The 22,868-nt window shown below is 37.3% G+C and overlaps 2 protein-coding genes across 10 annotated transcripts in view; both read left to right on the forward strand.

The window, feature by feature from the left end:
- The window catches only part of FSD1L (fibronectin type III and SPRY domain containing 1 like), a 69,166-nt gene extending 60,113 nt beyond the window's left edge, over positions 1 to 9,053 (forward strand). For all 5 annotated transcript variants that reach the window (XM_047700231.1, XM_047700232.1, XM_047700233.1 and 2 more), the window contains one exon: positions 4,624 to 9,053. In XM_047700231.1, coding sequence (XP_047556187.1) covers positions 4,624 to 4,746 — 123 coding nt within the window. In that variant the 3' untranslated portion in view covers positions 4,747 to 9,053. The remainder of the gene's footprint in view (positions 1 to 4,623) is intronic.
- A 7,631-nt stretch (positions 9,054 to 16,684) lies between these two features.
- FKTN (fukutin) overlaps positions 16,685 to 22,868 on the forward strand; it is a 74,950-nt gene continuing 68,766 nt past the window's right edge. For 2 of the 5 annotated variants that reach the window (XR_007122292.1, XM_047700212.1), the window contains exon 1: positions 16,685 to 16,804. The gene's annotated coding sequence lies outside the window, so the exon portion shown is untranslated. Of the gene's footprint in view, positions 16,805 to 20,308; positions 20,366 to 22,868 lie in introns of those variants that run through there. The other 3 variants (XM_047700207.1, XM_047700209.1, XM_047700211.1) reach the window with 3 other exon arrangements.

The following is a 22,868-nucleotide window of genomic DNA, read 5'->3' on the forward strand; positions in this document are numbered from 1 at the left end:
TTCATGTCTTTTGGTAAATGTATGTATATATTTCCATCAGAGTGTATAACTAAGATTAGAGTTCAAGATGATATGGTATGTAATCAACTCTCGTAGGGTTTTTCAAAGTTGTTGGTTATACTAATTTATTGCTAGTAGTATATTAGAGTTTGATTCTCCCACATCTTTATTAACATCTGGTAGTATCTTTTTTAAGTTTTAGTCCTTCTAGGGGGTGTGATATATTGAATTGTGGTTTTTCATTTGCACTTCCTTGATGACTAGTGCTGTTAAAAGTATTTTTTTAATGTTTATTGACTATTTAGGTATATTCTTGTAAAATCGTTGCTCAGGTCTTTGCCTGTATTTCTATTGTGTCCTCTTCCTATTTCTTATTGACTGATCTGGATTTCTTTAAATACCCTGAGTCTTTTGCCAGATATATGTATTGTAAATTTCTTTTTCACTCTGGCTTCCCTTTTCCCTGTCTTATTGGTGTCTTTTGATGAACAAGAGTTGTTAATTTTAATGTTGCTCAATTTATCAATTTAAAAGTTTATGGTTAGCCTTTCTGTGTTCTATTTAAGAAATCTTTTTTCAGGCTGCCTGGGTGGCTCAGTTGGTTAAGCAACGGCCTTTGTCTTGGGTGGAGTCCTGCATCAGGCTCTCAGCTCAGTGGGGAGTCCGGTTCTCCCTTGGCCCCTCCCTCTTCTCCTGCTCACACTCTCGGGTGCGTGTGTGCTCTCCCTCAAATAAATAAATAAAAATCTTAATAAAAAAAAAAGAAAGAAATCTTTTTTTCACCCACAGAGTTAGGAAAATATTCTTGTTTTCTTCTAAAAGTTTTTCCTTGTGCTTTTTTTTTTTTTTTTTTTTTTTTTGATGATGGAAATATTTCTTTTTTTTTCTTTTATTTTGTACCTTTAGATGTAGACTGCAATTGCAACGCAAGTACAATGTAGAATTGCTATGTTTGGTATGAAGTTGGGGTCGACTTATGTGTAAGGAATTCTTAAATTCCTTGTGGGTATCTGCTTGTTCCAGGACCATTTACTGAGACGATGAATCACCCTTTTCTACTGCAATGCAGTGTCATCTTTGTAAAGTACTGGATGACAGTCCACATGTGGTAGGCAGACACACATATATTCAGGACCACTCAATTTCAAGTTGATTTGTGCAAGGAAAAGTCATGCTTCTCCATACAAAATGAAACTTGGTTTGAATTTATTAATAAGCAGATGTTTCTGCTTCTTCCAACTCCTTTATCCTCTCTGAAAGTTTGGGTTACTGTGGGGAGTTGTGCAATATAGTTGAGAGCCTCATTATTCTGGCTAGACCTTTCCTTAATTTGGGGGGCTACTTCTAGAATGGTATATTTCCATTGTAGGGTGGGTGGAATGTTTTATGTGTCTTCTTCCATCATTACCCTGACTGTAGCTTTTCAACTATGAGAAGAAAGTATTCAGGGTATATGTGGGTTTTAACACAATACTTTTAAATCTCATAATTCATAGTGATAATTCACTTTGGATACCCTGAAATCTTAAATTTATAATAACCAAGACTCTTGGTTTTTTCATTAAAAGGTAAAAGTGATCAGTGAATGAAGTTATTCATAGAAAAATACTTAAGGATTTAGAGAAAGTTTTTATTATTAGTACTTTGCCACAAACCTCTGCTGTATTATGTGTTTTGGGCTGTTTTTCCAAGTAGGCCTATCAGGAACAAATTTTTTTTTACCACATGAAGCTCAAAGTAATTTTTTCCCCTACATCTGAAAGGGTGGATTTTATGTTTGAGTCTTTTTCAAATAGGCATATATTGTGAGTTTATTGCTTTTTATTCCAAATAATTAAGCCGACACCTGGGTGGCTCAGTTGGTTAAGCGGCTGCCTTCGGCTCAGGTCATGATCCCAGCCTCCTGGGATCAAGTCCCACATCGGGCTCCTTGCTCAGCGGGGAGCCTGCTTCTCCCTCTGCCTCTGCCTACCACTCTGTCTGCCTATGCTCGTGCTCTCTCTCTCTCTCTAACAAATAAATAAATAAAATCTTAAAAAAAAAAAACAAATAATTAAGCCATAATTACATTAGTAAGTGTTGTAAGATGCTTGAGGAAATGTATTTTCAAACTGGTAGGAATAATTTTTTTCCTTCATTGAAGACTTTATTAACTAGGTAACTGTTTAATTTTTTGTGTACAAGATTAATTCTCTTTTTAAAAGTAAGCTGTATTGAGGATAATCTATAGAAGTATACAGTTCTTTGGGATTTGACAAATGCATACAGTTGTGTAACACCACTGTAATCAAGACATTGAACATTTCTATCACCCTAGAAAAGTCATCTTCCTTTGTAGTGGACCTCTCAGATCATAACCAGCCCTGGCAATCAGTAACCAGGTTTTAGTCTTCATAGTTTTGCCTTTTCCAGAATATTACAGAAAAGGGATTGTATCGTATGTAGACTTTTGATTCTGTAGCATAACGCATTTGAAATTCACCGATGTTTTGTTTATCAGTAGTCCCTTCTTTTTATTGCTGGTGAGTGTCTGTTTTATTACTGACTGTGTATGTACCAAATCTTATTCATCTACTCACCAGTTGAAGGACTTTTGGATTCTTTTCAGTTTTTGGCAATTTTGAATAAAGGCACTGTAAACATTCACAAATGCGTTTTTGTGTGAATATTTGTTTTCATGTCTCTTGGGTAAATACCTATGAGTGAGGATATAGATCACTTGGAAGTGCATGTTTAATTTTAAAAGAAACTACCAAAATGTTTTCCAGACTGCATTACTTTTGCATTCCTACTAGCAATATATGAAAGTTCCCCACATTCTTGCCGTTATTTGATATTGTCAGATTTTTTGTTGTTCAGCAATATTAATAGGCATGTAATGGTATTTCATTGTGGTTTTAACTTGTATTTTCCTAAGGATAAATGATGTTGAGCAGTTTTTCATGTGCACATTTGCTATTTGTATAATTTCTTTGGTGAAGTGTCTACAGTTTGTTTTTTTATTGGGTTACTTGTTTTCTCATTAATCAGTTTTAAGATTTCTTTATGTGTGATGGATATGAGTCCTTTATCAAATAACTGTTTTACAAATATTTTCTCCCAATTTGTGGCTTTTCTCATTTTCTGAGCATTTTGAAGAGAAAATTTTCATTTTAATGAAGTCCTATTTATCCATCTGTTTCTTTTGTAGATCATGCTTTGCCTAACTCAAGTTTACAAAGATATTTTCTTTTGCATTTTTCCTAAAATTTTATGGTTTTAGGTTTTATATTTAGATCTGTGATCCACTTTGAGTTATTTTTTGTATATGGTACCAGGTATGGTTTGAGATCTATTTTTTTGCATATGGATTCTGAGTGTTCCAGTGCCACTGGAAAAGACTTACTGAAAAAGGCTTACCTTTCTTTATTGATTTGCCCCTTGCACCTTTGTGCTAGATGTTTTGAGTAAATAGGTTTGGAAATCACTTAAATAATTTCCAAAGAAGTTATAAAGTAGGTTTTATAATCACAGAACTGCTTTTGTGTTTGGGGAGTTATCATTACTGAACCTGCTAGTTTTAAAAATTTGGAATGTTAATCATACAGTTATAAAATTCACAGGTCAATACATTCTTTGGTACAATACTGTAATCACTTAGTAAATACTAAACACTTTAGGACATGATTGAAGATTAGAATATTTCAAGAGTTTCTAGAAGGTCCCTTGTCTCAAGCTATGTCTGCTACAAACCAGCATTAAGGATAATTTAACTGATCCATTCTTTCTATTTTAATTCTTTTGAGTCTGTTCCAAATCAGTTATTACTCACCTTACTGAAACCTACTCTGTTTACAAGCAGAGCACTTTCATCTTTCATAAACTTACATTTATGGCAATTAATAGACTGACAATATGGTTTATCTGGATATTGCCATTTGCACTTTTCTCAGAAGTCTTTAAAGAATTATGAAAGAGTTTTTACTGTTAACAAGTGAGGGAAGAAAATAATGGGTTTTCCTCTGTTTACACAGGAGTGTTAGATTCCTGTAGTCTCAGGCCACACTTCATTATCACAATCTAAAGGAAATTGGCTCTTTGTGCACTTCTCTTGGTTGTGAAGGTTAGAACAATGATAATAGCCAATGTCTTTTGCCTATTAACCCTAAAAATTTCATCTGAAAATTTCTGCAGCCCTTAGTTCTTCTATTGTGTGCAGCTCCAGTGGGTTCTGCTACCGCAAAGACTTCCTCTGGCCTCGCTGGTTTTATTTTTTTTAATTTTAAGATTTTATTTATTTATTTGACAGAGATATCACAAGTAAGCAAAGAGAGAGGGGGAAGCACATTCTTGGTCAAGCAAAGAGCCCGACGCTGGGGTTCAGTCCCAGGCCCCTGAGATTGTGACCTGAGTAGAAGGAAGAGGTTTAACCCACTGAGCCACCCATGCGCCCTGGCCTCAGTGGTTCTAAAAGACTCTTGAGTTAGCCTTTCCACTTCCCCTCAGTTCAAATATGAAGGTTATCAATTTGGAATTTGTTGATGTTCACATATGTGGCATTTTGCCTTTCAAAGGGAACTTTAAGGGTCACCCAAGTTCTAATGATATGAAAGCTGACTGAAGCTTTGTTTTGTCTTTTCTTAGGTTTGGTGTGGTGGACTTTCTTTGAATACTGGGATGCAGGTTCCAAGTGCTGTGAGAACACTTCAGAAAACTGAAAATGGAATGACTGGTTCAGCTAGCAGCCTAAACAATATTACGCAGTAATGCTTACTCAGAATATGCTTACCCCCCTTCTGATTGGGTGGCCTTTTCTGTGCAGTTGCTAATCACAGAAATTTATGAGTGGTGGACATCAGGTTTGCTACGCTCTGCTTTAAGGCGTGGAATGTGTTACCATTAAGCATCTAATGCAAAGTACTCACAGGAGCCTACTGTGCAGTATCTTCAAGCAAGCAGACCCAAGCAAGAAACTGATGCTTTGAAGAATAAATGGGAAGAAAGGCAGTGTTTAAATAATTATATAGAAACTCATTTTTGTGTTTCTTGGATTACTTTGGCCCTTCTAATATGTTTAGTTACATATTGTAGCCCTAGGACCTGAGAGGAAAGCATTTAAAGCTTGTCCTCTTTCCTCTACACTTTTTCTTTATCTCATCACTACCTATTACTACATTCTTACACCAAAGCTTTATCAAAAATACAGTCTTAAAAGGTTTTCTAAAAATTGAAATAATTGGTTGGGGATACTAGAAAGGTTTTCTTACAATGGTTTATTTTTCTCCTTTTGTAAGTAAGTTGAGTTTTGCTAAATTATCCTCTTTTGTTTACTGACTAGATTGTATATCATTTTCTCTTTTTCCAAATACTGTGATATTTCTCTTATGGTTAAAACTCAAAATAGAGTGGATAGGAAGAGTTTCTAGACATAGTAGCTTAAAATCACTGATACTTTAGTTTTTAACCTGCTGCACTAACAGTGGCAAAGGGGGATATGCTTTATATGTTGCCTTGTTTAGTTAGACTTCTTTTCATTCCATCATTTTGGATGATGGATAAGATTTTTAAAAGCTTTCTATTCTCTGATTTTGTTGTCTAGTTTAATACTACATTTAATAGTTATCTTGGTAAAATTCCCACTTGAATTTGGTAATAATTGATAATTATACTGATTTTTAATATTTCAAGCAGGAATGAAATTTTGTTAAAGTTACATATGAGGTCAAAAAACCTACACCATTTAAGTTTTATCTCAGAAGGATAGGTTATAAAGGGAGGTGCCTGAAACTATACCGAAGTCATTTATGTCTCCTTTTTAATAAGATTTGGAATGGTTTAAGGAAGTGTTTTGAAAAATTCCTATGTATGTAAATTCCTATTTATGCCACATAAATTTTTCAAATGTAACTATTAAGAGGTTTTTTTCTTTTAATCCTTTTGCAGCATTCATTTATTTTCTAAAAGGGTATAATTCTTCCAAAAATCATCATAGAAGAATTTTTCCCAAACTTAGGGAAAGTGTCTTAAACAATGAGTAAAACCCATGCATGGTTATTGGGCAGAACATACCTATTTTTTTAAAAGTTGGTTAAAATTTGTAATACAAGTTCTTTGAGCCAAACTGAAAGTTGTGATTACAGTATTTAAGGATCCCTTGAGCATTCTAATGTTGACTTTCTTTCATTCTCATTTTAAGTGTATTGTGTTAAGACAACCTTCTCCCAAAAAGTGACTGTTGCTGCTTATAGCTGAGTTACCTTTTACAGAAAGGCCTGTGGAAAAGGGATAGCTCATTCCCTCTTAAAGTTTACTGCTTACTGATAGGATGTTTTGTTCATTGGTAAAACAAACCTAAGCGAGAAATTTTATTTGAACTTGGTATTCTTTTCTCAGAAGACATTTATATCTGTCCACCATTGTCTCATGATATATTGGTAGTTTTTAAGAGAGTTTTAAAGGTAGTTTTATAAGGCAGTTGAAAGAATGAAATATGTCAATAGATACCCTTTTGATTCTCCAAACAAGTAGAATTTTAGTTTTTTTTCTTCCTAGATATTTTGAAGAAAAATTTTGGGTGTTCTCTTCCCTGCAGTGGGATTATTCAAGGACTTAAGGAAACAGGAAGTTATAATTCTCTTTCATAGAGTCAAATCTGAAAGCAGTAATTTAGTGGTGGAGCTGCTTTAATGTGAACAGTGTTACACATGTATATTTTAGCAAAAATAACACAGAAAAAGCCAGAAGTTCTCGTATAAAATTTTTTACTGTTATGTCTTACGTAATTGTCTTCTCTTTAATTCAGTGCCTTCTTCCTCTAGTATGTTCTTGTTCATGCCCCATGCAGTATCAACTGACGTTTGAGCCAGAGACCATTATGTTATTATACTGGTGAGGGCCTTCTATTGCAGGGATGTGGAGAAGAGGAGATAATAATCAGGGGCTGGAGGAGTGCATATGAATCTTTAATGTGCTCATGCCATCATTTGAAACCCTTCATATAAACTTTTCTAATACTCATTTGGAAAATTCATTTGAAGTAGTAACAATTATTACTTCAAAATAAGAATCTGAGGTATTCCTCTTACTGTGCTTCTTAAAGGTCTCTAGATATAAAGAACAAAACGTGGAGGGTTTTGAGTTTGTATGTGTTAAGTTAAACTGGAAGAGTTTGCCACCCTCATTTTCAAACTAGAAAATAATCAACAATAGTGCCTATTTAAATAGTCTCACATTAAGGTAACTATTAACTTGAGGATAATATATAACATTCTCATTGTTATTTGAATTAAAAAATATTGAGCCTTTGTGCTCAATTTAATGCATTATGGGAAGAGAGTATACCCTTTCAGACATTCTTTGTTAGTTTACTTATTACTATTTGTTTTGGTCGGTCAAACATGATTGCTTTCTGTAAAAGAAATGCATGAGAGGTTGACAGTAATGGGTGTATTACAGGTATAAAAAAGTTGTCATATAAAAAGATGCATTTAGTATTTCTTTTAGCAGTTGAATCCCAAATCAGTCTTAGTAAACTGAATAAAGAAATGAAGGAATTGCCTTAAGCACTTTAGAAAAGATTTTTTTTAGAATTCATTTTGACTATTTGGGCTTACCATGTCACATATGTCTTTAACTTTTGGTAAATATGTATATATCAAACATTTGATAACTGAGAGCACATAGAAATTTAATATACAGTGATTCTTTGAAGGTTTTGGGTGTAGATAAACAAAATGAAGGTATTAGAGGTGTGCCTGTCTGTACATGGGTTTTATTGATGGCGTCTGGTAATGTCGACAAACCGTTAACTGCCACTATACAGCTAGACTTGGCCTACTTTGTTCTGCAAACAGTAGTTTTTTCCCTGTATTATCTTTTAAAGAAATATATGGCTTGGTTTTATTTGCTCATTTATTAAAGTATGAACAGTATCATGTATAATTGGAATTTTTTGTGACTGATCACAAAAAAAAGTATTTACAAATAAAGTAAATAATTTGTAATGAAAGAGTTTAATAAGGCTAACATACTCCATTTCATGACTACCTATACTTCTAAAATTAGAGTTATTTATTTTTGTTTCTTTTGAAAACATGGAAGAAAATTGGAAAAGGATATATACGGAAAATTATTATTTCAGAGAGTATTCTGGAAGAGGACACTGTAGACTTCTTACTATAAAATATTGTGGTTCCAAGCTAAATATACTAAGGACTGTATTTTCAAGTCCTCATAATTCTTTTTATTTTAAAAATCTTTTATCATTCTTTTTTTAAAACCTGTGTTTATTAGATCAGTGTCCATTCATCAGCTAATTCATACAACAGATATTTAAGTGTCTGTGATATAGCATCGATGCTTTGTATTTAGAGTTCCGTAATTAGTGAAGTTTGATTTACTGTGCATATAGTTTTACTACTTTTGAGGAATGTGACAAAGTTTGTATCTTAAAAACAACGTTTTGTTAATAAGTCAAATTCTAAAAAGTAAATTTGTTACGGTTTATAAAAAATTCAAATTAACTGCTTATAATATGGTTCACTTTATATAGTCACAAAAAATGGGTCTAGAAAACTTTCTTCCCTGATTTTATTTTAAGCTGGATATATTCTTTTACAGAAATGTGTAGTCAGCATAAATTTACTCAACACCTGAGTAACCATAAAGTTATTTGCTATTTTTAACCAAAATGTACATTTCATAATGCTGGTACTGGAACGTTATAATAAGATCATGAATGTTTCCTTTATCATTACAGAATGATCACCACATGTTCAGTATAGTTTTAGTTTTGTGTGTATCTTACAGTATTCATATTATACAAATATTTGTGACCTGATATGCTTTGTTACCTGGAATATTTGATTAATGTAAATACATAAGGCTTTTTGAGTAATTTGGAGTTTAAATGGATTGCATTTGGTATATGTTGTTTTTACTGAAAAGACATTGTTGGACTTGCCATATAAAGGTTAGTACTGGCTTAGAAATAAATAATTGAGATTTCCAGGGTACTTTTCTCCTCAGACTACCTAATTACTAAATTAAAACAGTATTTGTTATTTCTAAGTCAATATAAGGTACTGACTTTTTTTTTTTTAATTTTATTTTTTATAAACATATATTTTTATCCCCAGGGGTACAGGTCTGTGAATCACCAGGTTTACACACTTCACAGCACTCACCATAGCACACACCCTCCCCAGTGTCCATAATCCCACCCCCCTCCCAACCCCCCCTCCCCCCATCAACCCTCAGTTTGTTTTGTGAGATTAAGAGTCACTTATGGTTTGTCTCCCTCCCAATTCCATCTTGTTTCATTTACTCTTCTCCTACCCCCTTAACCCCCCATGTTGCATCTCCTATCCCTCATATCAGGGAGATCATATGATAGTTGTCTTTCTCCGATTGAGGGTACTGACTTTTGATTCATAATCATTTGAGCTATGTTAGTTTAACCTGATGTACTTTCTTAATGATACCCATTCACTGTTAAGTTGGTCCTTGGGAATGGGCATGTGAGGATTTCACAGTAAGTAGGACAGAATGTGGGTGAATGTGTTTGCATTGGCTTGGAGCTTCATAAGTTTGGACCAGTTTTAAAATAAGTCAAATTGTGAGTGGTTAAAAGATCTTTTTATTAGTATTGGAAATTTTTGGAGAGCCTAAGGGCTGTAAGAAGGCATATATATATTTTTTAACATTTTCAGTATCTCCTAAGGTATCACAGCATGGAGTTTTAAATTGTCATTTAAGGGAGACTCTTTAAATCAAACTTATAACTAATTCATGCTTTAAGATATAAAGTTTTGGAGCAATTTACATTGAAAACCACTAGTCTTTAAGATTCTGGATATAATTTAAAAAGTATTTTGGTTTCATTTCTTTTGAAGTAATTAATTAAAACGAATACCTTAGCTCTACCGTATACTAACTAGATAGATCTGTGATGTCTGCATAAATTGTTTCTCATCTTTGGGCCTCCACTGCCTTAAATAAAATAATTGTAACTTGTTAGCTTATCTCACATTTATGAGGATTTGTGAGAAATAAAATGAAATGGAGTATGTGAAATTGCTTCAACACAGTAAAATGCTATGTAAATGTAAGGTATTATTTTTAGTTAATAATGGATTTAAGTGTTGGGATACTTCCAGATGCTCTTTGTTTTCGTAAAACATGTGCTTGAAGTGGTATCACCAGGACCTCAAAAAACAAAAACAAAAACCTACCTGAACAAAATGCCCTTTAACAGTCTTTAGTTTGTGCATGACTTGTGGCCTTTTTGTATTTTCTCATCAAGTTTATTACCCTGTATCAAGACTTTGTACAATTGTAAATGTCTCTCACAGCATTAGGGTTTCAGTGCAGAATGGTAGCATATATAAATGATTTAAGCTATGTCTTAATTCAGGGATTTGCACTTTCCGTTATGACTGCTCGGTGCCACATGCAGAGTAAATTTAACCCAAATAATTATTTCCAAACAACCAAACATGCAGCAGTTTGTTGTCATGAGATAAATGATATTAGGTGTATCTGCCCACTTAACATTTTACAACTTCCGTTGCATTAAAAAAATGTGATGAAGCATTTCAAAACTTTGCTAATATGGATAATATCACTTAGTATCTCTCCTAACATTTGTTTGCTTTAAATTGGATTTATTAAGTGGTCTACAGGTTATCTGGATCTATAGATTATTTGGTATGTCTATTATCTGGACATGGTTTTGCTATGCAGTTCTGATAATGATTCTAATTCCTCAGGATTAACCTATAAGTTACAGATGAACAACATTAATGAACTACTTAGAAGGTACTCAGTTCTGCAAAGTAGTGTTTTAATAAGCATATTGCCTCATTATCCTTGGAAACAAGACAAAGCCTTTTAAACTTTAAACTAGGAACTTTTAAACTTTTAAAAGAGTATTCGAAGTGGAATAACTTGTATGTTGAAATGATTGTATGTCCTGTATAGAATGACCAAGTTAAGTTCTTACAAAAGCACCTGGAATATCTCATCTAAAAATTAAACTTTTTTCTGCTTTCTTTTGCTTCAGTGCTTGCATTTTTGTCAATTTTCATTAAATATATACAACGTGCTGTTGGGGATGAGAAGATAAAAAGCCCCCAAAGCTTTTATTTTTAGAGCAGTGCTGTCCAACAGAATTTTATGCAGTGATGGGAAGTTCTGTATTCATGCTGTTCAACACGGTAGCCACTAGGCCCAGGCAGCTCTTGTGCACTGTAAATATAACTAGTTCAACTAAGAAACTGTTTTTTTATAAAGATTTTATTTACTTATTTGACAGAGATCACAAGTAGGCAGAGAGACAGGCAGAGAGAGAGAGGAAGGGAGAGGTAGGCTCCCCGCTGAGCAGAGAGCCCGATGTGGGGCTCGATTCCAGGACCCTGGGATTATGACCTGAGCCGAAGGCAGAGGCTTCAACCGTCTGAGCCACCCAGGCACCCCAAGAAACTAATTTTTTATTGTAATTAATTTTAATATAAAAAGCCGTCTTACTAATAGCTACTTTTTTATACAGTGCAGCTATAAATGGAAGATGAAACATGCTATAACTATAATATAAATTAAGAACTTAGTTTTGTCTTTGGAGCTTGTCCCATCCTGGGCTACATTTTGGCAGATTGTAGCTAAAAGAGAGCAAGAACCTAAGCCTTTTTTTTTTTCTTAAAGATTTAATTTAATTTATTTATTTGACACAGAGAGACCACAAGTAGGCAGAGGAGGGGAAGCAGGCTCCCTGCCAGGCAGAGAGCCCAACGCGGGGCTCGATCCCAGAACCCCGAGATCATGATCTGAGCCGAAAGCAGAGGCCCAACCCACTGAGCCACCCAGGTGCCCCGAACCTAACTTGAAATCTGTTTAGGAAAGAAAACCAGTCAATGACTATATGAGACTGGAACTTCTATAACTAAGACCATTTTCACCATTTTCATTGGATAGCGTTGAGTTATATGGAGGAGAGCATAACAAAGATACTGAGAAACCAGTATCCTCGTATAGAAGATGGAGCGGAGAACAGTTTAGCAATATTAAATACACATACCTTTGAAAAGTTAATTCCATTTCTAGGTATTTCTCTTACATACTCACAAATAAGTCAGTACTCATTGCAGCATTACAAGAGCAATATACAAGCAACCTAATTGTTAATTTAAGAAAAGAATGGGCTACAAGAATTCCAAAAGCTCTCCTTTTGTAGATTGCTGCATTAACAAGCTAGCATTGTTACATACTTGTCTAGATACTATCTGCATGCCCCTTCCCCAATAAATGTTATGAATATGTAGACTATTATGGGGGAGTTGGTTTCCTCAGTTAGAGTCCTTTCCATGCATACCAGCCCTGTCTGGGCATCTGGGTGGCTCAGTCAGTTAAGCATCTGCCTTTGGCTCAGGTCATGATCCCGGGGCCCTGGGATCAAGCCCCATGTCAGGCTCCTTGCCCTATGGGAGCCTACTTCTCCCTCTCCCTCCACCTGCTTGCCACTTCCCCTGCTTGTGCTCTGTCAAATAAATACAATCTTAAAAAAAAAAAAAAAAGTGTTTCTGTCTGAATCTCTGTGGGATGAAGGCTCAGGAATTTGAACACTACTTAGTCTCAAGTGTTTCCCTTACTAAACCCTATTTTACATTTATACTGATGGTACTAGTAGTAGTAGTATGTTTCTGCCTCTTTTGCACAAGGTCACCAGAATGATTAGAATGTGATTCTTCCAAGAAACGCTACACACCTCTTACAGAATATGCTGCTAATGGAAAGGTGTTCATGATAGGAAATGGAAGAGGCAAGTCTAACAGTATATATAGTATGACACCATGGGGGTGTGTGTGTGTGTGTATTTAGACTTGGGCAAGTGGGGTCCCTGCCCCGATCCTCACACTGGCTGTGCTTCTCTTCACGGAATGAAAAATTGAAGGAACCAAGGGATTGCACTCCCCTGGAAGTTTGTATTCCTCTACCCACTATGAACCAGATAGCCAGAGCCCCAGAATTCCTTGCCTGACCAGCCCAAAGCTTGATCCCAGAACAGATGCAGGCCTCTCTGAAATCCTGAGAACAGACTGTGCTACAGGTGTATATACCCTTACACTTGAGAAGTGGCAGTTCATGAATACTGTGGATGGAACTTGGATGTGCAGACAGGTGTCCACATGCACGCATACCAGGACTCTCGTGGTAAGCTGAAACTAGTAAAAGCAGACAGACTCACGGCCTTGTGGGAAGAACAAGCAGACCTAGCTCTCGTGCTGCCCTTTATGTAATATATAGGAATTCCAAATTTGATCCTAGATTTTTGTTCCTTGGGAAGGAATATTTGCCAAGGTAGAAAGATATATAATATTTGATAGTTCTTTACCTGGACACTTAAAAGATATTGGGATTAGATTCCATTTGTACTCTTGCCTCAGGACCCACAATATTTGGGTGGGCCAGGATGTGTTTGTAATCCCACATCTGAGTAATTTTTAGAAGATGGATCTTTGGGGTGCCTGGGAGACTCAGTTGTGTCCAACTCTTGATTTTGGCTCCAGGCATGATCTCAGGGTCAATGGGGGAGTCTGAGATCCTCTCCCTCTTCCTCTGCCCCTCCCTTTGCTCACACGCTTGCTCTCTCTAAAATAATTTTTTAAGACTTTTTAAATTTTAAATTTTTAAAAGACGTTTCTTTGCCTATAATAGAGGCTGTTTTTACCCATGCTTCTACCCTTTGTCCACTTGGATTGGCTGGCCAAGTTAAAGCGTACTGACAGCTGGAGGCTTACAGCTCAGCTCCCTGCTGGTATGCTGAAGAAGTACTGCTTCTCAACACCAGTTGAGTTACACGTTTACCTCCTGTTAGCTGTTTGTTCCCAAACATGTTTATGCTAGTGGCAGTCATTGTTGCAATGATATAATTTATTACATAAACTAATGAAATATGAGTATGAAAAATTATGAGAGTTGAAGGAAACGTTAAGGAGCTAAAAAAAAAAAAGTCGCTGATAAGATAGTTGTGTCCAAGATAATTCCAAATGATAGGGGAGGATTGCAAAAACAAAACAAAACTAGGACTCTGAATTGATTCCTTCGCTTGTTTCTGTAAGGTCTTGGACCACTTTAAAAAGGTAGAAATAATAGGCGATGCACTATGTCTGTGATATAGTGATATATAGAAACAGACGCTCGAATCAGTTGGCTTGTATTTTAAAAGATCTTGACTCAAATCAAAAGATACCCAGTGTAGTCCTCTGCTTTAATTGCCTTTTTTTTTTTAGGTTTACATGGAACAAGATTTGTTATGCATTTGAAAACTTTTCTATGAACCTCATAATTTTTTCTTTTCTTTAATTTTTACTATGACAGTTTTCTTTTTAAGATTTTATTTATTTGTCAGAGAGAAAGAAAGAGCACACAGGCAGAGAGGCAGGCAGAGGAGGAGAGAGAAGCAGGCTCCCTGCTGAGCAAGGAGCCCTACGCGGAACTCGATCCCAGGACTTGGGATCATGACCTGAGCCAAAGGCAGTGGCTTAACCCACTGAGCCACCCAGGCGTCCCAACAATTTTCAAATATACAGAGAAGTAGATAGAGGCTATTGTTGATAACACCTCTATGCTCATCACAGATATATCCATTATTAATATTGTATTAAATATTAATATTTTATTAATATCTTACCATGTTTGTGTCTTTTTAAAAAAATTTCACCTATAAGCATTGCAATATGCATCAATGATGATTTATTCTTTTTTTCTTTTAAACACAGCCACATTCTGTTAACATTCTGAACAAAATTACAGCACTTCCTTAATATCATCTGATGGCTCAGTCCGTATTAAAATTTTGTCTCAAAATTTCCTTTTTTTTTTTTTTGGAGAGAGCAAGCGTGAGCTTGAACTTGTGGGAGGGACAGAGGGAGAGGGCAAATCTCAAGCAGACTCCACACTGAGCATTGAGACAGATGAGGGGCTCAATCCCACCACCCTGAGATCATGACTTGAGTCTAAATCAGACACTCAAGCAATTGAGCCACCCAGGCACCCCTCAAAATGTCACTCTTATGGTTGCTTTCTTCAAATCAGGATCCAGACAAGGTCTATACACTGCCTTTGGTTATAGGTCTCTTTAAGTTTCTGATTTTGTAGTATTTTCCTCCCTCCCTCCTCTTTAAATTCATTGATCATTTATCTTGTAGAATATTGCACATTCTGAATTTAGCTGATTGCTTCTCTATACCTGGGTTCAATTTTTAGGCAAGAATCCTTCACAGGTCAGGTGGTGTGTGATTTCTGTTGCATCACATCATGAAATTCACGCCTGGTTGTCCCAGACTCAATCATTGGAGATCACTCCAATCACTCACAGATTAATCAGTGGAGTGGGTTCAGGGGGTGCTAGACTAATCCACCTATAATAAGTTCCCTAGGAAGAAGATTACAAAAATGTTTTAAAGTTTCCCACCAACATTTTAGCTTAATTTTAACATCTATTGATGAATGTTGTATCTTGCGTTACCTCATCAGGAGTAGCAACATGGCAATTGTTCTGTCACTCATTTGCTAGCTAGGATTCTCATTAGCATGTTGGCTACACTGAAATGCAGTTCATGCAAGAAAGGATAAATGCTTGATGTTTTTATCTTGATCAAGTTTTAGAATAGTGATCTGATGCCCTGCCAACCTTCAGTCATGACTAGTGTGTTTCATTTTTAACGAATTATTATGAAGTCAAGAATTTTTATGTATTAGTGTTTCAATCAGTAAGTTATTCATTTTGGTGCTCAAATTTTCTCATCTTAGGTGTGTCAAGTTAGCACTTGTGTTCCAGTGATCCCTTTAATCCTTGATAACTTCCTTCCTTTGGGTATTACATTTTTTGATTAATCTACCAAGTACTACTTCTAAGTCTGTAGAACTAGTTCTAAGTCGTAAGAGGACTTCTACCAAATAAGCTTGTATGTACACAGAAAGTTTCTAGAAGGAAAAACGTAACAGGAAATGTTTCATTATATACTCTTCCCAAAAAACAAAGTTTAGAAAACTCAAATATACAAAAGGAGTATTTTTAGTCTTTACTATGGACTAATAGTAATTTTTGTAGAAACAACTTAAAATTACAGTATTTAGTGCTTTATAGTTTTCAATATTCACGTCAAAATGGATACATATCCGATGCTTAACAATCCTTTGGATTACACTGTGGATCCAAAAAGCCAGGGCCGGAACTGTATGCGTGTTTATTTCCAGACGTAAATCGGAGTGTAATGGTCCTCTGGAGCTTGGATGTCATGCACCTCAACCTCATGAGCAATATTAAATGCAGCTGCTATTTCCCTCTACATCATCCGTTCCCCGCCCCCCCACATGATGGGTGTACCCTAAACAGAATTCAGGGAGTTATTCTGAATCTCTCTGCGTAGCACACGCACTAAAAAACTATTCGTTGTTTATCGGACATTCACGTTTTTCACTGGCATCCCATATTTTATCTAGCAAATTCACACTCTTTAAGAAACACAGTTCAGGCTCTCCAATTCTTGCTCCCCTTACTAAAATCTCATGTCGTCTCAGTGCAATACTGCAGTTGTTACGTCGGCAAGCGATGAAAGGACTTTGGAAAGCTAGGAAATCCTCAGGGATCCGTAAACTTCGGACGGTGAAGAAGCGGCAGGAGGCCTGGCCACGTAGGGGTCCCAGTCAGTTAAACGTGATCGTCTCCGACAGCAACCAGAATAACCACGGCTCTGCACTTGACGGCACCTTTTGCAGCAGTTGCTGTGAATGCCGTAAAGCGGAGTTGCCGTCTCTCTTGGGTGAGGTAAGGGGTAGAAGGTTCCTTTTGGTTGCGGGGGATGAGAGGGTACCTTCAGACAGGTATCTCCGGTGGCTGGAGTCCCCTCACCCGGCATCCCCCAGCATTCTGGCCACCTACTTCCTCCGCCCCCCAGGACCGAAGCGGGCCAGAGGCTGAGTGCGCTCCGGGAGTGAGGGCACTCAGTGAGTTCACCACTGGGGCGGTCCTTCCCACACTCCTGGTTGTGTCAGCCAGTAAAATCCGCATCCTGGGACAAGTTCAGTTTTGGAGGGCGATCGAGACCCTCATAAGACTTTGCTTGGGGTAGTGATGTTTGAGCAGGGTCGTGAGAGCCATCTCAGGATTTGCGAGAGGACAGGCACTGGGGTGGGGGGTGGGGGGAGTGGAGAGCACTGCATATTTTAGGACCAATGTGTGCAAGGGTGCAAAATCATGAAAGGAACGACCGGGTTTGGGCAGCACCGCGTGCATATTAGGATAATGGCTGGAGGAATGGGGTAGAGAAGTGAAGGCTAGGAATGAGCCGGCAGCTGACGTTGGGTCTCAACCGGGAAGGACCTTAATGCTCTATTGAGTGTTCGGTTCTACGGGCAGTGGAGAACTACAACAGATTTATAGTGAGGGATAATTTAATTAACCATCTCTCATTCTGATGCTTTCCCCGTGGGTTCAACTTTTAGTTCATTTGGAGGACTGTTTACTGAAGCAACCCCTTTTTGTGCTTCATTACGGATGGTCGCTGCTAGCCATGCTAAAGTTTCATATAGCTTTGATGTCTGCCTTTTGTTTGCACTGTCAGTTGGGGGGATGTCGGGAAAGACTGGGTATGCGTAGAGGTGGTTGTTAGAAGCTTTGAATAGGAGTGAGGAGAACTGAGTTCAGAATTCATCACCATCAATTTCTCAGGTAACATGAGGCTAGTCACTTTTCTCAGGGCCTTGGTTTTCTCAGATGTGAAAAGAGGACCTCCATGATACTAGATTCTTTCTACTTTTGAAGATAGCAGATTTCCAAAGAATAAAGATCAGCCTATGAACAGATGAACAGCCTATGAACATGGCTCAAAATGAGTGATGGAGCATTGCATTAAGAATTGGGAAAAGAGGGACACCTGGGTGGCTCAGTCGGTTAAGCCACTGCCTTCTGCTCAGGTCATGATCCCAGCATCCTGGGATGGAGTCCTGCACCGGGCTCCTTGCTCTGCAGGGAGCCTACTTCTCTCTCTGTCTCTGCCTGCCACTCTGACTGCTTGTGCGCTTTCTCTCTCTCTCTGACAAATAAATAAAATCTTAAAAAAAAAAAAAAAAAGAATTGGGAAAGAGGGGTCCCTGGGTGGCTCATTCAGTTGGGCTGCTGCCTTTGGCTCAGGTTATGATCCCAGCGTCTGGGATCAAGCCCTGAATCAGGCTCCTTGCTCAGCGCGGAAGCCTGCTTCTCTCTCTTTGCCTCTGCCTCTGCCTGTCACTCTGCCTGCTTCTGCTCTCTCTCTGACAAATAAATAAATAAAAAAAATCTTGAAAAAAAAAAAAAAGAGAGATTGAGAAAAGAGGGAAGCCTTGTAGAAAAGATTGGGATATTCTGGGGATGGCTAGGGCTTGAGGGTTTGAATCATCAGGAACCATCTCGGTTGAACACCTTGGGTAAAGATAGAAAAGGCATGGGGCGCCTGGGTGGCTTGGTGGGTTAAAGCCTCTGCCTTTGGCTCAGGTCATGATCCCAGGGTCAAGCCCTGCATCGCATTGGGCTCTCTGCTCAGCAGGGAGCCTGCTTCCCTTCCTCTCTCTTCTGCCTGCCTCTCTGCCTACTTGTGATCTCTGTCTGTCAAATAAATAAAATCTTTAAAAAAAAAAAAAAAGAAAAGGCAGGAAGAGGCATTCATATTTTACTTATTTATTTTATTTTAGAGGATGGGGGAGGGTCATAGGAGAGGGAAACAGAATCCAAAGCATACTCTGCACTGAGGTGGAGCCAGTGGAGGTGCTCGGGGCTTGATCTCATGAGCTGAGATCATGACTTGAGCCCAAACCAAGAGTTGGACGTTTCACTGATTGAGAGACCCAGTAGCCCTGAGGCATTCATATTTTAGAGTCTGTTTCTGGTGGTAGGTTTCAAGGGCATAGAGGACTTGGCACTGGATATTAAAGGAACCCCAAGTGGAAAGAAAGTGCAGTATGTCTGAAAAGGAAGAAAAAGGAAAAAGAGACATGTCAGCAATATACAGAACTTGATTTCGTGGATCTACGTGATACTTAGAACTTGGGTTTTGAAAAACTGAATTTAAGTGTTGTTGACAAAAATGAGCATTTTATCAGAAATCCAGCATGTAATAAGGTATTGGCAGTACGGTGATTCAGGTTGTAGCTCTGGATATTGCCAATAATTAGCCTCTTGTGCTGTCATTTAATTCTTCTAGAACCTGGTCTCTGTAAGATGATATTGTTGGACAAGGTGGTCTCTCTCCTCTAAGACCTATAAAACTTGAGTCTAAGAATGGAGAGCAACCTTCTCGTAAATAGGGGAGGGAGATGGTTGATGGAGAATAGAATTGTTACTTTTGAACATACTGAATCTGAGGTGTAGGAAATAAGAGTTGGAAATACAGGCAGATGGAGTTCATAGACTGGAAATTAAATAGTAAGTTTTCTCTCAGAGGTTGTAGTTAAAAATCTTGAAATAAATTTGCTTTGAGGGATAGATTCTAGAGTAACTAGAGGAATGTGCCCATAGGTGGGAAGCTAGAAAAATGTGGAAAGAGCCAAGATGCCTTTCAACAGACAAATGGACAAAGGAGATGTGGTCCGTATTCACAGTGGAATATTATGCAGCCATCAGCCAAATTTTGCATCAACATGGATGGGACTGGGGGAGATTATGCTGAGTGAAATAAATCAAACAGAAAGTCAGTTATCATTTGGTCTCATTTATTTGTGGAGCATAAGGAATAGCATGGAGGACATTAGAAGAAGGGAAAAATGAAGGAGGAAAAATCGAAGTGGAAGATGAACCATGAGAGACTACAGACTCTAGGAAACAAACTGAGGGTTTTAGAAGGGAGGGGGGAGGGGGATGGGTGAGCCTGGTGATGGGTATTAAGGAGGGCACAGATTGCGTGGAGCACTGGGTATTATATGCAAACAATGAATCATAGAACACTACATCAAAACCTAATGATGTACTGTTTGGTGACTAACATAACATAATAAAAAAAAAGATGGGAGGCTAGAAAAATAACTGAAGGAGACACACGGCTCTCAGACCAATGAGCAAGGACTTGTTTTAGAAAAGATTACACGTAGCCTTTGTAGATTGTTTAGGCCAACATTTCATTAAAATAATTTGACAGCATTGCAGCAAATACTAAGCACCCTTTTCTAGGAACTCTGGCAGAAAATAAATATAATCTCCAGTGTCTTTCTAATTGTCTACTCAGAAGTAATATCATTTACATATTTATTCAACAAATATTTATGTGTTTCAGGCACTGCTGGGTCCTAAGGAAGTACTGATGAACAAGGCAGATGTGATGTTGTTCTATTATTCCTGCTTGTAAGGGCTTTAACTTCAGTGCTTTTCAGATTTTAACATACATAGGAATCGCCTGAGGATCTTGTTAAAATGTAGATTCTTTTTTTTTTAATTAACATATAATTATTATTTGCTTCAGGGGTACGGGTTTACGAATCATCAGTCTTGCACAATTTACAGTGTTCACCATAGCACATACCCTCCCCAAAGTCCCGTCACCCCGCCATTCCTTCCCTCCCATCCTCCTCCCCTCCAGCAACTCTCAGTTTCTTTCCTGAGATCTCTTATGAAGATCTGAAGATCTTCTGAAGAGTCTCTTATGGTTTGTCTCCCTCCGCGGTCCTCTTACAGTTTGTCTCTCTCCGCGGTCCTGTCTTGTTTTATTTTTTCCCTCCCTTCTGACACCCCCCCCCCCCCTGCCTCTCAGATTCCTCATTTCAGAGAGATCATTTGATAATTGTCATTCTCTGATTTATTTCACTTAGCATGATACCCTCTAGTTCCATCCATGTCGTTGCAAGTGGCAAGATTTTGTTTTTCTTTTTGATGGCTGCATAGTATCCATATATATGTGTATACACACACACACACAAATAAATAAATAAATAGAAATAATATAAAATATAAAAATATTATAAATATAAAAATAAATAATAAATATATAAATAAATATAAATATATGTACATATGTATATGTATAAATATATATATGTGTGTATATATATATCCATCACATCTTTATCTTCTTTATCCATATTTCTGTTGATGAACATCTAGGTTCTTTCCATAGTTAGCTATTGTGGACATTGGTGCTATAAACATTTGGGTATACGTGCCCCTTTGGATCACTACATTTGTATCTTTCAGTTAAATAACCAGTAGTGCAATTGCTGGGTCATAGGGAAGCTCTATTTTCAACTTTTTGAGGAACCTCTGTGCTGTTTTCCAGAGTGGCTGCACCAGCTTGCATTCCCACCAACAGTGTTGGAGGGTTCCCCTTTCTCCACATCCTCTCCATCACCTGTCACTTTCTGACTTGTTAATTTTAGCCATTCTGACTGGTGTGAGGTAGTATCTCACTGTGGTTTTGATTTGTGTAAAATGTAGATTCTAAATCAGTAGGTTTTTATATATTGTTTTAAGTACTTAATACATTCTGAGCCCTGTGTTTGATTTTATTAGTTATATAATTTTACTAAGCTCAATATCCACATGTTAACCAACCAATCAAGTACATGCATTCTTTTTTTTTTTTTTTTTTAAGATTTTATTTATTTATTTGACAGACAGCGATCACAAGTAGGCAGAGAGGCAGGCAGGGAGAGACAGGGAAGCAGGCTCCCTGTTGAGCAAAGAGCCCGATGTGGGGCTCGATCCCAGGACCCTGGGATCATGACCTGAGCCGAAGGCAGAGGCTTTAACCCACTGAGCCACCCAGGTGCCCCAAGTACTTGCATTCTTGAGGGGAAGACTCTACTCAATTAAAAGTAACTTGGTTTAACAGCAGTGTGTTTCTCAAAAAATGGGAAGAGATTAACATAATTAAAGCTTATAACATGTAAGCTGTAGTAAATGAGTACTTGTTAATTGACACAGAATGAAAGAAAACTTTCAAAAATTAAAAAAAAATTTTTTTAATATTTGAAAATCAATTGATGTTCACATAGGATAAACAGAAAAAAAATACCTTCACTCCACCCAACCCAAAGACAACCACTGTTATTACTTGGGAGTGTATGCTAACCAAAGTAGCTCTAAATGACCCCAAGGAATAGCCTATATAAATAATGGTTGGGTCAAAAAAAAAAAAAATCCTTGGTTCCTCAAGTTTCCACTCCCTTTGAAATAACCATAATCTTTTGTTTATATCCTATAGTCTTGTGACAGGGAACTGCTTGCAGCTTGCCCAGTGTCTAGTACATTGGGTTCAGCAATATCTGTGAAGTTAATGGAAGAATGAATGAACGAGGTAGCACGGCAAACTGACCTCTGTCATAAACTCTGGCTGTCACTCTTCACCTGCACCTGCTTGCATTCATCACTCATCTCATTCTTTTGTACTCTCCTGGCCACACAGAACTCTTCTCTTCTGTAAAAAGTTGCTTTTAAAATCTGTGTTTGTGCTTAGATTCTATTGTGGAAGAGTTTGAAATGCAGAAGAATACCATGGGATAAAAAAACATGAATGATAGCCTCCTGTCTCAAAGGACTCTAATTTAAGACTAAATCTGTACTAAAAATAGTACAGATATACAGTGGTGTGGGAATATAAGAGAGGGGACTTTAATTGTGTGAAAGCAAAGGAAATTATTAGTAGAGCTTTAAGATGACTATTATTAATTATTGCTGGCATTACTGTATACTCTGATGTTCTAGGTGCTCTTCAGTGCTTTACCTGAATCGATGTGTTCAATCCTCAGAAGAGCCTTTTGCGTCAAGTACAATTTATAGATGCACTCTGAAGATAGGGGCACAAAGACATTAAGTAACCTTCCCAAAGTCCTACGGGTTGCAAGTGTCAGAGCAGGATTTGAAGAGAGCA

Source organism: Lutra lutra, chromosome 13 (assembly GCF_902655055.1).
Source record: "Lutra lutra chromosome 13, mLutLut1.2, whole genome shotgun sequence".
Classification (NCBI taxonomy): domain Eukaryota; kingdom Metazoa; phylum Chordata; class Mammalia; order Carnivora; family Mustelidae; genus Lutra; species Lutra lutra.